This window comes from Phyllostomus discolor, chromosome 2, assembly GCF_004126475.2.
Source record: "Phyllostomus discolor isolate MPI-MPIP mPhyDis1 chromosome 2, mPhyDis1.pri.v3, whole genome shotgun sequence".
Lineage (NCBI taxonomy): Eukaryota > Metazoa > Chordata > Mammalia > Chiroptera > Phyllostomidae > Phyllostomus > Phyllostomus discolor.
In genome coordinates this window covers 125,009,500-125,028,490 of record NC_040904.2, presented here as the reverse complement: position 1 = coordinate 125,028,490, position 18,991 = coordinate 125,009,500, and the positions used below count along the sequence as shown (strand labels likewise).

Sequence of the window (18,991 nt, the reverse complement as noted above, 5' to 3'; positions counted from 1 at the left end):
CCTCAGACTCCCAGGCCCTATGGCAGGCTCTCAGCAGCTACTCCCCACTGATAAATGTTCTCTGGTAACGGTTTCCCTGGTCTTCCCTTGTGCCGTCAGGGGCTGAATGATCTTCAAAAGGAACTTCAAAAAGGAAATGTGAATGTGGACCCTTCCCCAGGCTGACCCATTAGGCCAGGGTCAATATAATTGAGTATATTGACAGGGTCAGTATAATTGGAGCAATGGCTTTCAAACTCCTTTGAACATAATTCAAAGCAGGAAATATGAAATATATTTTATTATACTCAGTAAACACATACAATTAAAGCAAAACAACATTTCCCTATATTGAAAGCTATATATTTTTCATTCTGTTGTATTCATTTTCATTTATTCAAAAAAATGCTGACTGCAACCTACAATTTGAAAGACACTGATTTAAAGCACACAGAATTAAGAGCAGAAGGGATATAAATGGCCAAGATATAATTCTGATTATGGTCTGGATCATAAACCTGCACCAGATTTTAAATGTCTATTGTCTGAGAGAATAAGGTGTTTGGGGGAAATGAGTGGGCGGGAAATGGAGCAAGGCCTATGAAGCTACACAGTGAAGAATATGGCAAAATGACAGTGCTGGCCCAGTTTCTTCAGAAAATAGAGCAAAATCATCTCAGGATTGCTGGGGACACAGAAAATGAAACTGTAAAACATCCTGAGAGACCCCAGAAAACCCCAAATAAACAGTCTCCCATTCCTGTAATAATCACTCCGGTCAATGACCTGGAGTTGTGATGTGGGAGATGGAGCTTGGGATTGGGGAGGGCCCCTACCTCACCACTCCACTGGCTCCATTGGTGCCAAAGACTAGCTCCTCCGAGTGGTTGGGGCCTCAGGTAAGTCTTCTTTCCATACAACAAGAGTGGGTTAGCCTGGGAGGGGGCAGTTCCAGGTTGGTGTGGAATAAGGCCAGGGTGCTACAGCCCTGCTGGATGTGGTGGTGAGATACACAAGCAAAATGCACAGAGGGTCAATTAGTCTCTTCTTTCGCCAAGAAGACATGAGATCTATAGTTCACAGTCACCCTAGGGCTGCTGCCATCTGTCCAATGCACCTCTGTAATGTGTGTTCCCTGTTCCTGCCAATACTATGGGTACCTTGGGGTAGGGAGGTTACAGGAGGATCCTTCCTCAGCTAAGGGGAAAAGTCCAGCTAGGTGGGATCCTGGAGGCTTGCAGGAGCACAACTGTGGTGGCTGGTCAGGATGGTAGAGGGTTTGGTGAACCAGGGTGCGGACTGCTGGGAGGTCATCAGGATCTGAGGGCAAGAAAGGGGCCTGGTAAGAGGTTTGTGGCTTTCTGGGCCCCCGCTTGTTCCAGCGCCGCAGCTTGCTGGTGCCTCACCTATGCCCAGCTCCTGCAGCAAGCTCTGGTTACTCTGGCTCAGCCTCCAGCAACTTCAGCAGATTGGTAGACTCCATTCGCTCGAGCTGTACCTCCAGTACACATAGATCTTCTGGTTGAAGGTGACATACACGAGGCAGGGGCTGTTACGGCCCTCTTTTGCAGGCATACATGCCTGTGAGGTTGTGGGCAGTGAGACAAGGTCAAGAACCTTTGTCCAGTGGTGGGAGGTGAGGACGAGATAGGGGCTCTAGAGTTGGGGGTTCTGGCCCTCCCACAGATGTCAAGCAGAAAGCTAATGGCTCTCTTTCTAGGTCTACTCGTTTGGAAACTCAGTAAAATAATAAACAACTTGGCCCATTCCAGATACAGAAAAACCACGGAAACAAAACTCAGGCAGAAGAGCATCCAAAAACGTGATGCTTTATGTTGTCATCACAGTGATGGCCCTGGAGTAATGACGAATCTTGCTAGTAAAGGGGTAGATCAGACACTGAGGCTTCTCTGAGGGCAGCCCCTCTGCAAAGGTACACTGACCTCTCAGGTCACTGGGGAATGTGGGCGAGAACACCATTCAATTCTTTTCATCTCAGTGACCACAGATATCTCCATGTCACCCCAAAGAGTGGGCACTGGCTTCCAAGGTCCCGATTTTGGAACTAATGGAACACTCTAGGACAGCAATTTTCAATCGGTGTGCTGTGGCTGGCACACTAGTGTGCAACAAGAATTTTTAAAATGTGCAATTTCTGTCTATTTAGTCAGGGGCACTGACTTCTTTTTCCTTAAGACTGTCAAATTAAAAAAAAAATGACAACAGCCAACATAACAACAGCCATCCAGTATGAATGAATCAAAATTATACCTATTTTTTTGTTAGATTGGTGAAGATCTATTTTTTGGTGTGCCACAGAATTTTAGTAATTAGCTTCTGTGTGCCATGAGATGAAAAAGGTTGAAAATCGCTGCTCTAGGAGAACATTCTTCACAGAGTTCCAATATACTCAGACAGGAAAGAGCTTTCTGATGTCTTTACACAAACAGATGATAAGATCTCATCCCATTCTTTGAGATATTCAGAAATGAGAATCTCTTTTATTTTTCCTTATTTAAAACTGTAAAGATGGCAAATTTAGTACCCACTCACCACCCTCTAATGAAAGACTGAAGCACGCATCTGTCTATGCAGACTCCCCGCAAGGGGACATGCTGAGGACAACAGCAGGAGGCAGGCGAGTGTGATCAGTGGGGGCCGGGGGCAGGGGACTACCTGCACAGAAGGCTCGGACGTTCTCATCCACTTGGAAGCGGACAACCGTGCGGTTGTGATCGATGATATACGTCTGTCCGTCACAGGCACAGGCAACAACCTCCTCGTGCCCATTGCCCTGAAAAGGTCCAAGACAAGATTGCAGGGTGGCCAGGAACCATTTTAAAAAGGGATCTAGCGATGGAACTGGATGAAATACAAGAAGCTGTAGACTTCGCTCTGGGACCAACAGCCAGCTGAGAAAGAAAACCACCATACGTCTCTTGTTGAACTTCTCCCATGTGCCAGGCACCAAAGCGGCTGCTGTCCAATGAGCCACTTCACATAGTACTCACAACGACCCTGTGAAGTAGGCAGTATTATTCCCAATTTGATACTGAGGGAACTTCAGCTTGCAGAAATAAAATCATGCACCCAAGGTCACTCAGCTGGAGATGGTGGAATCGGGCTTCCAGCCAGGCCTGGCCTGCCTGACCTCACAGCCTCATGCCTCCTCTCCCACGTCGTTGAGCATGTGTGACGACAGCACAAAGACAGCCCCCATCTGCAGACTCAGGGGCCACAGCCTCAGTAAAGACAGACTCACATGGGACGAGGAAAAGACTTCATATGCATCTGGAGTTGGGACTGATGGCAAACTTCTGGACCCTAGTAATTACTTGGTTCTCTTTGGAGCTTCTTCTGTGGCTGAATGGTACTGACGTGTGAGGTTCCCCAGAGTACAAATAGTGCTAAGCACTGTGTAACAGGGGAACAACTCATTTCAAAGGGAGTTAGACCTGGCTAAAGAGGACCTTAAGATAAAAAATTCAGAGTTAACTATGAGGTGATAATGGCTTCACTGAAACCTTGTATCTCCATGTAAAGAAGGTAAGAATGTTCTTTTCCACCAGGTTTTCTACCCACCGTGACATCCAGTTTCTCCAGGGCGAAAAGCTGGGATCCACCTGCACGGACCACAACAGCTTGTCTGCTTCCTCCATAAGCTTCAGTGTCCCTGCAGGGGGAGAGGCAGGCTGCGATGTGGAGAACAGGACCCCTAAGCAGACCCCCCCAGGCACACAACCTCCCACCCCAGCAGGAGCCTGTAGCTGGCCCGGGAACTCACCATCCAAGGTGCACAGGGCAAGAGGCCAGAGCCACCACTCTCAGAGGTGTGGCCTGGGTGGGACAGAAGGACCAGAAGAAGAAAATATGAAGGTCAAGGCAAGATCAAAGCATATGGGTGAGGGGATGGCCAAGGCAAGGAGGGAGGGAGGGACAGGACTAGAAATGAGAGAAGGTCCCACATCTCCTGTCCCAAAAAGTAATGTTTGGCCTCAGCAACCTGCCACATCCTGCCGCCCCCTCACCTCGTTTGATGTTGCCAATGAGGTGGGTAGAGACATTCTTGTTGTGGATGCGGCCGGACGTCTGGTGCAGCACAACATCTCGAGGGCAGCTGGGGTCTCCCTGCGGGCAGAAGACTGGGGACTAAGTGAGCTTAGCTCTCTGGCACATTTGTGGCCCATCTCCGTAAGAGCTGCTGAGATGTGAATCAGTTAAGAAACCTATAGCTGACCCATGTGGCCTGTGTGGAAAGAGAGGACAGAGCTACCAGGCTAGAATCTTATCACCTCTTCGGGATGCTACAAGGTTAGAGCCAGGACTCCCTGGGTCCCAAAATATAGGTCTTCCCTTACTAGGGCAGAGGTGCTTGTGCTGAAGCTAGCTGAAACAGCTCTGTCAACTGCAGACCCATCCACTGCCATGTACATCCAGGACCCCATCTTGCTCCCATGTACCCCACATCATCCACAGGCCTGCATCCCTTACCTACTGCTTTCTGAGGTCCCCTCAGAGGTAGCAAAGTGCCCAGTGTCCTTGTTCCAGGTACACAGTAGAACTGCATAAGCACAGCCTGGCTGTGATACCATCAGCTCAGGAACACCCAGTGATCCTGGAGTCACCGAGAGACTGTCCACCTGCACCAGGGAACAGAGGCTTAAAGGGGGCTGGAGAGAGAGGAAGTGGGACCCTGCAAAGAACAGGGTAGAGAATTGGGAGTAGGGGCCCTGGAGGCAGTCCCCCAGGCTTCAAGGAATCCTAGAGTTCACAGGGCTCCTGCCCAGTGCCATCCTCTCCAACTACACCATCTGCTTTCCTCTGCGGGGTCCAGATCCTGACACAGACATCACACCCACCTTCACATTCCCAATTCCTAGCTCTTGGTTCCCTCCTATTTGCCATGACTAGCAACTTCCCCTAAGACTCTGATTTGAAATGATCTTTAGATCTCTCTCCCACCCTGTATCATGGCCCACAACTGTTCTCCCCACAACCCTCCTTCAGGAGGCATTCCTCCCTGCTCTCTGAGCTCCGGGGTCCCTCTACTCAGCTTCTCACCTGACCTTCCAGCGTCCATTTCTGGAGTGACACCAGCTGCCCTGTCAGATGTTCGGTGCCCTCGCCCAGATCTTCCAGCGGAAAGCCCGTACCACACGGTCTGTGTACCCTACCACCAGCTCACAGCACCCATCTCCATCTGTGGTCCAGAAAATAGACAAGTTTGGAGCCAAAGCTGTATTCGTCAGCTTGAACTGTACAAGCATCCATCCCTACTCCTCTGCTAACATCACTGCTGGGATTTTGACTTCAAGCCCAACCTGTTGTGGAGCCATTTCACATACTCTGAGTACTGGTGCGCCTCCTGCTCTTCCTGTACTGACAGCACCTCTCTGTCCCCTGGCCCTACCCACCTACCTGCTCCACAGGCCCTGTCACTGCTTCCCTCAGATATGCACCTCAGGGTGTCCAGATGCATCCAATACACCCACCACCATCTTTGAGACAGCTTCTGGCCAAAACTTCGCACAGTATCTATATAGCTCACTCCTTCGCCATCTTCAATTTTTGGTCAATGTCATCTTCTCAGTAAGAATTTCCTGACACTCCATGTAGAATTGCTACCTCTACCTCAACACTCTCTAGGTCCTTTCCGTGATTTATTTTCTCCATAGCAATTGCACAAGTGAATACTGACCGCCCCCCTGCTCAATCCCTTGAGATCTGCTCTGTTACCCACTGACTCTTACCTGCCCCAACTGCCTGCAAAGATAGCCATGCCCACCGATGTCGCTGATCAGCATGACCTTGGTGTTGGCAGGGATGTGCTGCTTAAAGACCGGACGCTGCTCCTCTCCCATGTAGGGGTCTCATGGTGCCAGAAGAATCCAGGGTCCTGGCAGGAGTCAGGTCACACAAGTGAAACCAGCCCTCAGCACTCACCGCCACCACCAGGTTCTGTGACAGATAGAGATATGGGAGGGGGTACTGCGGAGGGAAGTTCGAGCACAGACTGATCATTAGAACACAGAAGTGAGGGCTAAGGCCATGAACTCTCAACTGACTTCCACCTTGAGACAGCTTTCCATCCAGCTAAGGCCTTGGAGTTACACTCAAGTCCCAAGACCCCCAGAAGTTCTTACCTTTCCTTTATTACATATATCTCCAACCCCAACGCAAGTCAGCTGCAAAAGAAGAAAGGGAGGCTCAGGGTGACCCAGAGGGAGACCAGTACTCCCTCATCTCCGTGAAGCAGGAAGGAGCAGCTTTCTCATTACAGCGTGTTCTGGAAACCAGTGCCATGGGACCTGTGTGATGGTCTGCGTTAACCCGAGCTACTGTGCTATAGGTTGGTTCACTTTACCTGCCACAGTAATATGAAGACCTGAAGTAAAGGCAATTTGGGCTCAAAATAAAATCTCTACAAAACAAAACTCAATTTAGTGAGACTATCATGTTTCTAGACTTATTCAAATACTACCTCCATTATCTATTATACTGTATGAGATCAGACAACCTAGGCAGTGTTCCTAAAGTACTTAGGGAGTCCCGTGTGTGTGTGTGTGTGTGTGTACATGCACTCGCTGCCTGGGGCTTCCCTCCCTGAATTAAGCGGCCCCCCCAACCAGTGGCTAAGCTGAGTAGCTGGTGAGTGAGGACACACTGGTGAGCTCCTGTGTGGATCTCAGCCTTGACAGTTCCTGGACAGAAAAAAATCCCTTCCCCCGCCTTCAGACCCAGGTAGTTGAATACTGACCATTCCCTGGCAGGAACAGGTGAGCCATGGCCGGCTGTCATCATTCTTATACACAGACAGCTTCCCACTGGTGTCTCCCACCACCAGTTCATTCAACTTCAGATGGAGAAACGAGGAGTGTTAGCATGGGTCCTGTTGACCCACCTCAAACTCTTCTCTACTGTGCCCTTCCAGGGAAATCACAGGACATCACTTGAATCTTCATCAAATGTATTAAAATCTATTGTGGCCAACACAGCCATGGTTTCCAAGTTTATTTCCATGCGGAAGGGGTGGGTGGTGTGGTATGTGTGTGTCAGGGACAGGGGAAGCCAGAGGAATGGGCAAACACAGACTCTATCCCAGAGAAGTTTGACATTTGAACAGCTCAATGCCCCACATACCTGACTTGGCTTTGATTCGTGACTTACAAATAGGACATACAGGGAGGGGCAAAAAGTGGGTTTACAGTTGTTTGTATGGATAGTAATACAATAATTAATAAATAATAATACAGGAATAAACTCTCTGTTCTGCATACTAACAACTGTAAACCTTCTTTTGCCCCACCTTGTATTTTGGAAACACCCTAAATATTCAATTTTTGGGGAATTTAACTCCAAACCTCATATTTTATTAGGGCCAGGGGAAAAAAAAGGCAGCTCTGGGGGCCCTCCCTTCTTTAGCAAGAACTTTTGATCTTGGTGTCCTAGGAATGAATAGAGAGGGATGGAGGTGCTATAGTGGGGCCCAGCAGGAAGGGGCTGCTGGGTATCAGCATCTATGTTCTGGGCCTCTGGTGCCCCCAAGTGGTGGCTAAGCTCTCAGGATGGCATGCTCCCTGCTTGAAGCCTCTTCACCACTGTTTGTATCTGAATACTCCACTTCCCAGGTGGTAACAATGATAATAAAGTTGCTCCAAACCCTATTTCTACTAATAGCTTTAGGATTTCCCCTTGTGGGGACATCCAACACCCCTCTCCTGTCCTCAAAGTGAGTATTAGATTCCCAGAAGATTTAATTTTAAAGGCAACAAAGACATAAAAGGAAACAGTAAAGAAAAGTTAACAATGAATTGGAATTTATCAATAATGATTTACTTGATTTGAATCTTACATTAATTATTTTTAATAGTTACGGGAATTACTTATGGGAATATTAGATCATAGAAGCATAAAACAAATTTATTTACACTAAACCCTCTACACCTGATGTTTCTATTACAGAAATGGATGTTTCTATTCCATCCTCAGAGAACTTCTGCAGATGCACAGGAGAGAAGCTGCATGGCACAGAGGTTCAGAGTGCAGCTGCCTGCATTGGATTCCAGTTCTCTATGCCTATATTTCATTTGTAAAATGAGGATCATGCTCTGCTCAGTGTGGCCTAGTTGGGTGGCCTCATTCTGCAAGGCAAAGGGTCACCTGTTGGTTTTCCCAGCAGGGTGCATGCCTGGGTTGTGGGTTTGGGTCCCCAGGCAGGGCACATGCAAGAGGCAACCAATAGATGTTTTTCTCTCACACTGATGATTCTCTCCCTCTCTCTCCCCACTTCCCATCTCTCTAAAACTAAATGAATAAAATCTTTTTAAAAATTTCTTAAAAAAAAACAAGAATCATAAAAATAGCTATCTCATAAGGTTGTTGTAAGAATTGAGCTAACAGAAGAAAGTATTTAGAAGTGATTAGAATACGGTGAGTACTAATATCAGGTGGTTTTCAGCCTCTAGTTAAGACACCTGCAACACTAGGGATCTTAGCATCTTTCATACAATCCATTCTTTTCCTTATACATTCATTCAACAAATAAGTCTCTAGTAGTCCTCGATAAAATGTTTACTTAATAGGCAAATACCAAAAAAGATTGTTTTAAGAAACAAAGAAAAATCAGAATGAAAGAGAATGCATAGTCAGTCCTTGAGTTTTCAGGTAAAGCTGGACAACCAGTTAGAGATACAAAGATAAAACATCACAGACTCCCTGCTGAGAAGGACCTCACAGTTTAACAAGGGCATACACACAGGAATAAAATAATAAAACAGTGTGGAAGGTGCAGTGAGCCAGGCAGAAAGAGAGGCAACAGCACTGGAGGAGGACATTCCCAGGACAGCCCATCTGCTCTCTGGCAGCTACAATTGTCCCCTTTATCTGTGGGGATACATTCCAAGATACCAGTGGACGCTTGAAACTGAAGAGTGTAGTGAACCTCATACAGGGGTGGGCAAAAGTAGGTTTACTCTGCCATTGTGATATTCTTTTAATAAAGCTATAATAATAATCATAACCTGCATGCCTTTCTCCATATGAACAACTATAAACTTACCTTTGCCCACCCCTCTACATACTGTTTTTTCCTATATATACATACTAGGGCAGAGTTTAATTTATAAGTAAGGCATAGTAAGAGATTAACAACAACTACTAATAAAGTAGAATAATTGTCACAATATATAGTACTATAATAAAAGTTATGTAAATGAAGTCACTCATTTCAGGGGGTTCTCTGTTGAAGTCTTCACATAGTCTCAGTGCTTCTGGTGTGACACGTTGCCATCAACTGGAACATTATTTTCTGCTCATGTCTCCCACCCACAAATTTAATGCCTTTTCTATCTATCATACACTGTGTCTATCACTTTTGCAGTTTCAAGTGCCACAGCAAAACAAGCACAAATTTCTTTTTTCAATTACATTTTGCATTTCTTGCTCTTCCTCTTCTGGCACCATATGATTCAATATTGAGACACTTAAAGTTGTCCCAGAGGTTCCTAAGCCTCTCCTCCTTTTTTGAATTCTTGTTTCTTCATTCTGTTCTAGTTGAATGTTTATTCTTCCTTCTGGTCCAAATGGTTTATTTGAGTTTTGGTTTCCTTCCCTTCACTGTCGGTTCCCTGTACATTTTCCTTTATTTCACTTTGCATAGCCTTCACTTTTACCTCTATTTGCGACCATACTTAACTATTCTGTGAGCATCCTGATTACCAGTGTTTTGAACTCTACATTTGATAGGCTGGCTATCTCTTCATCACATAGCTCTATTTTTGGAACTTTGATCTGTTCTTTCATTTGGGCCCTATTTCTTTGTCTCAGCACACCTGTTACATAATAAGGGGTGGAGTCTTAGGTATTCCCCAGGGCGGGGCAACCCATGTTGTCATCTCTGTGTTGTGGCGCTGTATGTGGAGGAGGGGTCGGAGAGGGAACAGTGCTGCTTGTTCGGCTCTTCATCAACTTTAAGCCACTGCCCCCACTACCCATAAATAAATTGTGCCCCTCTGGTGCTGATTCCCGGGTGGGTGGGTTTGTACATTCTAGGACCCTATGGGTCTCTCCAATGGACTCTCCTATAAGGCTGGAAGACAGCCCCCCACAGATTTTTACAGCCAGAGGTTTTGAAGCTTTATTTCCCTGCACTGGAACCCTGGGTGTGCGATCTGTCTCACTCCCTGGTTGTTCCTCCTGGTTTATCCACATACAAATGTGGGACCACCAACTGCTGTCTTGCCCACCTGGTCCTCCAGCTGCCACCTTGCTGTGCATATTCTCTGCCCTGGTTGCCTGTCTCTGCCTCTCCTACCAGTCTGGATGAGTGTTTGTTCTTTAACTCTTTGGTTGTTGGACTTCCACACAGTTTGATTTTCTGGCAGTTCTGGTTATTTTTTGTTTTTGAATTTGTTGTTGTCCTTTGGCTGTGTGAGGAGGCAGAGTGTATTGACCTACACCTCCATCTTGGCTGGAAGTCCTATTTATTTTTTTGTTTGTTTTCAAAATAAGTCTTTTTCTCGCCCCTAATCTCCAAATACTTGCATGGGGGACCAATAACAAAATTTCTACACGTACTTACGCAGGCTGAGTGTACCACATCTAACTACTAGCCAACTGTCTCAACTACGTGTCCTTCTTTCCATTATATTTAATAACAGGCAGAGCCCTTCAAATTGCTTTGAGATACATAATCACCTCTGCTTTTCATAGCAACCTTAATTTATTCAACAAATATTTAATGAGTGTCTACTATGTGCCAGGCACTATTCTAAGTGTTGGGAATATAGCAGTAAAAACAAAACAAAACAGCAGCAACAACAAAACAGCAGCAACAACAAAAGAAGACAAATATTTCCTACCCTAGTGGGAAAAAAATGTAAATATCCCTAATATTGTAGAATTGAGTGTGTAATAGTGCAATTCACTTAGAAAAGTACAATTTTCAAAAAAGCTGGTACTATGAAGCTATAAAAAATGCATGTATTTTTCTCTTGTAAACAAAGAAAACAATCAGATAAAAAGGAAAATAATGTACATCTAAAGTCATTTTGTGAACTATTTTAAAATGCCTACCTTGATTTTCTCATAAAATTGTACTGCTTGGCATATGAAGAAATATGAAAGCCCAGAAAACATAATACAAATTCATGAAAATAACTTTTTCCTCCCCAGAGAGGGCAAAGCCAAAGGAGGCCTCATTAAATGCCTCTCCATCACAGCACAAAGAAGTCTGGAAGAGGAAAGGATGTTTTAGCCCCTGCCTTGTTTTTTCAGGGAAAAGACAGTACAGAACAGAAGGGAGGCAGACTAGGAAGATGGGACACAGGATAGGAGAGAAAGGTAATAAGGTGCTTTGTATTAAAAATATTAAATAGAGATAAGGAATGAAAAGATAAAGTCTGGGGAAAAAGAGTGTTTCACATTAACAATAGCCCCTGTCCCCTTTGATGCTCCATTCTAGAACATTTTACATATTTTAATCAAAGCACCTCATTACTATCATTCCACCTGGTTATGAGCTACCTGAGGGCTGGGGCTGTCTTGTTCATTATTGAATTCCCAGAATGTAGCAGAGTCCTTGGCGCATAATGGACAGTTCTATAAATATTTGCATTAAAATAGAATCAAATACTAACCAATAGCGCTAACACTGACTGAGCTGTAACTGTGTGCCAGGCATGATGCTACCTGCTTCACTTGTATTAATTCATTCAAATAAGGAACAACTCTTGAGGAAAGCAATGGTAGATGAAAATTATCTTTGTCAATCAAGGTGTAGCACTTGAAAGTTTCCAGCCACCTGCGGGTAGTATGGAGCAGGTACCACAGCAAGACATTAAGATTGGGCTGGTGAGGACATCTGTTGCCTCAGGGAGGAGCATATTCTACCAGTTGGAAGGTGAGGCAGATAGAGCAATGTATTCCAGCGTCACAAAGGGCCAAATGTAAGAGCAGAAGAGGTGCTTTTTTAGGGGGTGGGGTTAATCCTCACCGCAGGATACGTTTATTGCTTTGAGAGCGGGAGAGAGAAGCATCGATGTGATCGGTTGCCTCCCCTATAGGCCTGGAGCAAGGATCCAACCAGCAACCTAGGTACTTGTCTTGACCAGGACGAACCACAACCTCTACGTGTACGGGATGACCCTCCAATCAATTTAGCGACCCCGCCAGGGCAGCAGAGGTGCTCTTAGAGCCTATTTTCAAGCTTTGAAAGGTAAAGTGGAAGGAAGCCTAACAGCAGAACCAGTGAACCTGGAAATTTGGCCACCAAAGTTTATTAGGCTCTTTCGGTAAGTTACTTAATTAGACAAATAGACAGTTACCCATGTTCCTAAAAGATTACCAGACCAGTGCACCAGTCAAACACAGGACGACCGGGAGCACTTCAACTAACTGTAAAGTTCTTCCCTAGGTCCGCCACGCAAGCTCTATTTCGCAGGCGTCACTCTCACCGCGGGCTTCCTCCACTTTCCTGGCCCCGCCCCGGCCCAGCCCTGCGCAGACCCTGGCTGCGTCTCTTGCAGTGCGCATGCACTGACCGTATCGTTGTCGACGTCTCCGAGGCAAATTGCGTGCGGGAAGAGGCTTCCGCTGAACTCCAGGGCTACGCGCTGCACGTAACTAACGGACCTCATCGCACTTCTAAGGGCAAGGGGGTCGAGGAGCCCCGCTAAGTGTTCCCCGAGCCCCTCCCAGCACCTGCCAGAGCGGAAGGCCACCGACAGGGGGAAGTTACGTCACCGCCTGAGCTTCCAATCCTTGCATTCCTCGCTTAATCTTAGCGAGGAGGCGGGTCTTCCGAGACAACTTGGCATAGGGCGGGCTTGCTCAGTTGCTGATGTGAGTGACAGGGGCGTGGGCCATTCCTTTTCACCTTAGAGCTAGAGCGTTTGGGTAGACCAACCCTAACCAGGCTCATTTGTTCTCTGGGCAATGGGAGTCTCTAGTACTTGACCTAATAACCTTGACCTCTTCCTTTGTTGCCTTAGCAATTGAAAATTTCCAGCCATTAGAGCACCCCTGAGAATCATAATAATCGTAAAAACTGACAATTGTGTGCTTTCCAGCAGTGTTTTTTAGAAGTTACCCGTTAGGAATTGTGAAAACGATGTAGTGAATTGAACCAGCATTTAAAAACACGAATAGGATAGAATAGAAAATATCAAGTGATTCGTAGTAAGATAAGTATTGCTCTTATGAAACTTTTGTTTCAATTGTATATATTTATATGTGTACATACTGGCTAATGTATATTAGAAAAGTTTTTTAACCGTGTGTGTGCTCTGGTCAGTAGTTTGAAAACCACTTGATGCAAAGCACATTTCACATATATTATTTCATGTAATTAACACAACAAACCTGTGAGCTTGTATTATTCCAATTTTTTGGATGAGGAAAATAGGTTCAGTAAGATTAAGTAACAAGGCAGAAAATGGTAGAGGTGGAGCTCAGACCAGGATTATTTGATCCAAAACTTAAGATCTTTCCTATCATTTATGTTGTAGTTCCTAGGAAAGTCCTGAGGCTGCAAGTCAGGGTTGCTTAGTTGCTGGATCTGCCCTGCCCTGTGGCCCCACCACAGAACTCTTGCCTCCCTCCCTCAGTGTCCTCCTCACTCTGTAGTATAAATGGGACTTCATCATCATGGTTGGCCTCTTAGAGAAACTTTTCATGTTGAATCAAGTCCAATCTTTCTTTAGGGTGCCTCATCAATCAAGGCACCAAAAGTATTATTTGTGAAATTCGGCAGGTACGCCATGCATTTTAAGGTTTAGGTTTGCTGGCCCAGGCTGATTTACACATTGGTCTTTCGGAAGTCAACACTGTGAAAGTGAGGATATGTATCTCATCTGGGGATGTTGGACCAGGGCTGGTCTTGCTTTCTGAACCTAGAAAGAGAAGGCTCTGGAGGGCAAGACCTTGGTGCCTGGGGGCAAGAGAGAAGGAAGGACATATTTTGTCCTAGGGAGTCCCAGTGGGTCTGGTGATGAGAACAAGGACAAACAGGTCAAAACAGGAGGCAATCTAGAGAAATATTGGGACCTCAGATACACTGAAGTTTCTGTCTCTTTGGGGTACTGTGGGGTTGGCCAGGTCCATTCAAAGGCTGTGGGTTACACAGGTGTACCTGCTACTTTAAATACATGATTTCGTTTATGGGGGGGTTGCATGCTACCTCATCTTGCCATACCACATCTCTATTCTCTCATCCTAGCTCAAATCCCAAGCTTCTTGTGAGGTTTTGAGGGATGGAAAAACAAAAGCCACTTTTAAAATATTAACCTCTAGATGTCAAGTTAGTTTGAATTATGTTTCTTTTCACTAATATTTCTACATTGTTTTTTTCTTTTTCCAGCCTATGAATGAAATTGTAAAACAAACAAAAAAATACTAATTCAGCACAAAATAGGTGAGAATCACCCTATTTCTCACCAATGTGCCCTGGCCTGACCCAGTTCTCTGAAATCATACTCTGACCCAGCTCTCCACAATGCCTTAATTTTATCTTCCTCATCATTTGGCCTCTTGTTCTTGACCTTTCTGTGCCCAGCGAGTACCTATTTTTGTTTGTTCTGTTTTTGCCATGAAGGTCATGTCATTATGATCACAACTTGGATACCCTGCCTTTTGGCTTTTGCTAAGAGAGCCAAATAAAGTTAGAAAGGGAGGAGAGATGAGTTTCTAGATACATAAGGCATAAATCAAATCTTTTCATTTTTATGCCACTCCCACCTTGTGTCAATTACTTTAATTGCATTGAGTGTTAAATTCATAGTAAGTGAATTATAAGAATAGGCATTGCAGAGTCATGTAGACAGATCCCTGGCTCTCTGAGGAGCACCCTTGTTTGTGGCTCTTTCTAATGGGATGGTTGGTTGGTCTCCACGTGTACCATCTACTGCCCATCTTGCTTCAGCCAAGCAATCTTTCAGTGTGGGTTTTGGCTTATTCCCCAGAACTGCCTTACCAGGCCATCTTCCTGGTTAGATGATATGGATACAGCTGTGTGGGTGACATATTCTATTTTTTTTTAAATTTTTTTAAAGGATCATCAATTACATCCTTTTTTTTAAACAAGATTTTATTTATTTATTTTTAGAGAGGGAAGGGAGGGAGAAAGAGAGAGAAACATCAATGTGTGGTTGCTGGGGGCCGTGGCCTGCAACCCAGGTATGTGGCCTGACTGGGAATCAAACCTGCGACACTTCGGTTCACAGCCCATGCTCAATCCACTGAGCTACACCAGCCAGGGCTATATTCTTTTTTTTTTTTTCTTTAAGATTTTTACTTATTTATTTTTAGAGGGGAAGGGAGGGAGGGAAACATCAATGTGTGGTTGCCTCTTGAGGGCCCTCTACTGGGGACCTGGCCTGAAAGCCAAGCATGTGCCCTGACTGGGAATCGAACCAATGACTTTGGATCGCAGGTGGGCTCTCAATCCACTGAGCTACACCAGCCAGGGCGGGTGGCATATCATTTACAAATCAACCAAACAATAGCTTCAGTAGAAACTTGCTATGGGAGGGAAAGTATTAAGTGGGAAATATTTCTAGGGAGATTCTTTGTCTACTTATTCCTCCAAGAATTGTCAGAGTGGACAAAATCTGTCTGCTGTGGATGCCCAGGTAGGAAATGGGACCTTTAAAGCTTTTTCTACAGGTGAGGCCCAGAGCACTCACTATCCTGGGGGCAGGACCTAGGGCTTTCTGATGGACTCAGTTTGAGAGATGTCTTCATTTCCCTGCCCCCTCTAGTTCACAGTGCACCTTAGCATACCAAATATTGTGAGAGCTCATGAAGTACAGAAACCTGATTCTCAAACTCACTTGACCTAAAAATTAGGCAGAATAGTGTGGCCAACCCTTTGAGTGAAATGCTGTTATTCAGAACTTTACTTCAAGTCCCACCCATCACAAGTTTGGCCCTGTCAGAAAGGACTGACTCTGGAAAGCTTTGATCCTAGAATCTATCAGGTTTGTTGTCTGTTCAAGACTATGTTGGCCATTAACTGAAGGATGATAAGTAGTTTTATTTTGTTTTAAGGTTTTATTTATTTTTGGAGAGAAAGAGAGAGAAACATCAATGTAAGAGAGAAACATTGGCTGCCTCTAGTTAGATGCCCCAGCTAGGGATCAAACCTGCAACCCGGGCATGTGCCCTGACCAGGCCTCAAACAGGTGACATTTTACTTTGCAAGAAGATGCCCAACCAACTGAGCCACACTTGTCGGGGCAGTAAGTAGTTCTTCATTGTCAGTGAAGAACATGAGGAAATAAGTTTAAAACAGAGAATGATGAACATGTTTTAGAACTATATTGGGCGTACAACATCGTGATTGGACTGTCACCGAATTTAAAATGGTTAATTTTTTGTTATGTAAATTTCACCTCAATAAAAATAAAACCACTACCATTTTATGTGTGAAGCGCTTCTAACAGTGGAACAGGAAATCCTAAGAAGCATACATGTTTTGGGGGTTGGTAATAGGGTATGGCTGGTCTCTTCTAGCCAAAGAACTCAAAATTCATGAAGGCATTGCTTTTTCTTGATCATTCCCCTTCAGAAACACTTTGGGTCTCATTCTCACTTTACCTCTTAAGGCATATTTAGTGTTCATTATATGATAAGATTTTATTATGATTCTTAGATGTCATGAACATAGTTGGCGTGTTCGTTATCTGAGGTTGGCAAGCAGCTGGGGAACTATAGCCACAGTCATCAATAACAATTTCCTGAAAGAGGACAAGTTTTTCTCTTAGAATGCCTTCCAACTCTTACATTGGCTTTGTTCTACACTGCCCTTAGCCCACTGTTATTTCAACTTAAGGGTTAAAAGGCCCTGAGATGTTCTGCATTTGCCAAGGGAAGATTGGTCATTGAGACAGAAGGGTAAGATATGAAAGTTTCCAGTTTTTCTTCATTTTAAACAAGCCAGTTGTTTATTTTATATTGTAAGCTACCAACAGTATTACCTATCTGTCTGGATGTTCTTTCATGAATAAATTGAGAAATAGATAATGAATTGATAAGTGAATTGATATTTGGATAAACAGACTGGATGGACAGTTTACAATTTCGTCCAAAGTGTATGAGGCTTCCCTTTTCTCAGCACCCTTGCCAACATTTATTATTTGACTTTTTCATATCATCCATCCTGACAGATGTGATAGCTCATTGTGGTTTTCTACTGTGTAATTCTCAATTTTCCAGTATGTTTTCTAAAAAGGTACTATTTTTTTGAAAAAGATTTTATTTACTTTGAGAGAGAGAAGAGAGGGAGAAAGAGAGAAGCATCTCGGTCAGTTGCCTCTTGCACATCCCCAACCAGGGTTCTGGCCTGCAACCCAGGAACGTGCCCTGACTAGGAATCAAACTGACTGGTGACCTTTCTGTTTGCAGGCTGGTACTCAGTCCACTGAGCCACACCAGCCAGGGAAAAAGGTACTATTTTTTACTAGTCCCACCTATAACATATTTTACAGATTATTTCTCCAGTTAAGATAACACTATTCACCCTTATACTCACTCTCAGGATGGTGTGGCTGATAGAGTGGAGAGTCAAATGTGAATTATGTAAGGCAGGCTAGGCCACACCTTAAAGGGGTTTGTGGCTTGTGATAGATTATGATCTTATGCATAAATAGAATGGGAAATCATTGAATGTATTGAGCAGTTGGAAGGATATAATTTGAATGCTGTGCAGAGTAAAAGGTGGGCCATGAGGGAATGCAATGTAAGTCTTGTAGGACAAGAGAGCAGGCTGGAGGTGCATAGTGATGTTGGGGGGGGGCGGGGCGGGGATTTGATAGAATGGAGAGACTGGAAATACAGTACTTGGGAGATAAACTTTGTGGAACTTGATGTTTGAGCCAGCACTAGGAAGACAAACCCTATTTAAAATTTTCCAAAAACCACCTGCAAATTTGCACTAACAGCTGAAAGTACTGGTTGCTCCTAGTTTTCCTCATTCGAGCACATCCTCTCCATATGGAAAGATTTAAGTGTTGGTGAGGAAGGTGCAACTACCTGGGAAATGAATTTGAGCATTGACTCAGAGCAGAGTGGAGTAGGTGGTAGGTTTATCTTTAACCTTAGACTTCTGGCCAGTTTAATGAAACATCCTCACAAGACAGTTATAATGTCATATAAATCAAGACTTGTCCAGCTACAGGGTGCTACACAAGTGGTGGTTTTATTTATCAAATTTTTATTTATTGACGTTACATAGAGGGAGAAACATCAATTTGTTGCACCTAGTTATACATTCATTGGTTGACTCTTGTATGTGCCCAGACCTGGGTTCAAACCCACAACCTCAGTATATCATGATGATGCTCTGAGCTACCCAGGTAGGGCACAAGTGATTGTTTTAAATTCCTGGATTCCTATAGCACTCAGAGCTGGAAGGAACCTTAGGAGCACTTTGTTTCCTTATTTTTGCAGTTGAGACTCAACTTGCCCAATGTCACATGAATCTCATGGCTGACTTTGGATTTGCTCGGGATTTCTTATTCTAGGCAGACCTTTCCAGTAACTTATGAGCCTTGGTTTCCTTATCTGTAAAATGGGGTGGCATATCCTTTGTAGGATGGTTTGCAAGGATGTGAATCTGCATGAAGCTCTTCACCTAGTACTAGGCTTATGCCATGCTAAATGAGGGCTATGTTATCACCGGCTGCAGGGTCACATCTAACCTTGGAATAACACAAAGACACACGTGCTAAGCCCAGGATGATGTGAATCTATCAAAAGAGAAAATAAGGACACTGGCAAAACAGAACGCCCAAATTTTAGTTCTTGCTCCAGCACCAGCCATGCTGTGTGAGTTGGCAAAACTTTTTCACACATAAGCTCCATCTTCCATAGTAAAAGTATGGAGGAAATTCTTTTGGAACTCTGCAGTCATGTGGGTAGGCACACTAGCTGTCACTGTGCAGGAATTAAACAGCCTGCACAGGATAGGGGCATGGATGTCGCTCTAGTTTGCTGCCTGTGCTCCTTGGCTTCTCCC

General features: G+C 44.7%; 1 protein-coding gene across 1 annotated transcript; it reads right to left on the bottom strand.

The window, feature by feature from the left end:
* Nucleotides 1-265: 265 nt before the first annotated feature.
* ITFG2 (integrin alpha FG-GAP repeat containing 2) lies at nt 266-13,276 on the bottom strand. Its single transcript, XM_028533140.2, is given in 21 exon segments — nt 266-1,227; nt 1,229-1,299; nt 1,386-1,416; nt 1,418-1,479; nt 1,482-1,545; nt 1,547-1,560; nt 2,656-2,773; nt 3,562-3,596; nt 3,599-3,652; nt 3,764-3,784; nt 3,787-3,816; nt 4,008-4,089; nt 4,092-4,107; nt 4,471-4,619; nt 5,041-5,114; nt 5,117-5,179; nt 5,765-5,840; nt 5,842-5,937; nt 6,123-6,164; nt 6,737-6,832; nt 12,519-13,276. Coding segments are annotated over 21 exon segments (1,323 nt in total). The 5' UTR covers nt 12,615-13,276; the 3' UTR covers nt 266-1,194.
* Between the last annotated feature and the right edge of the window lie 5,715 nt (nt 13,277-18,991).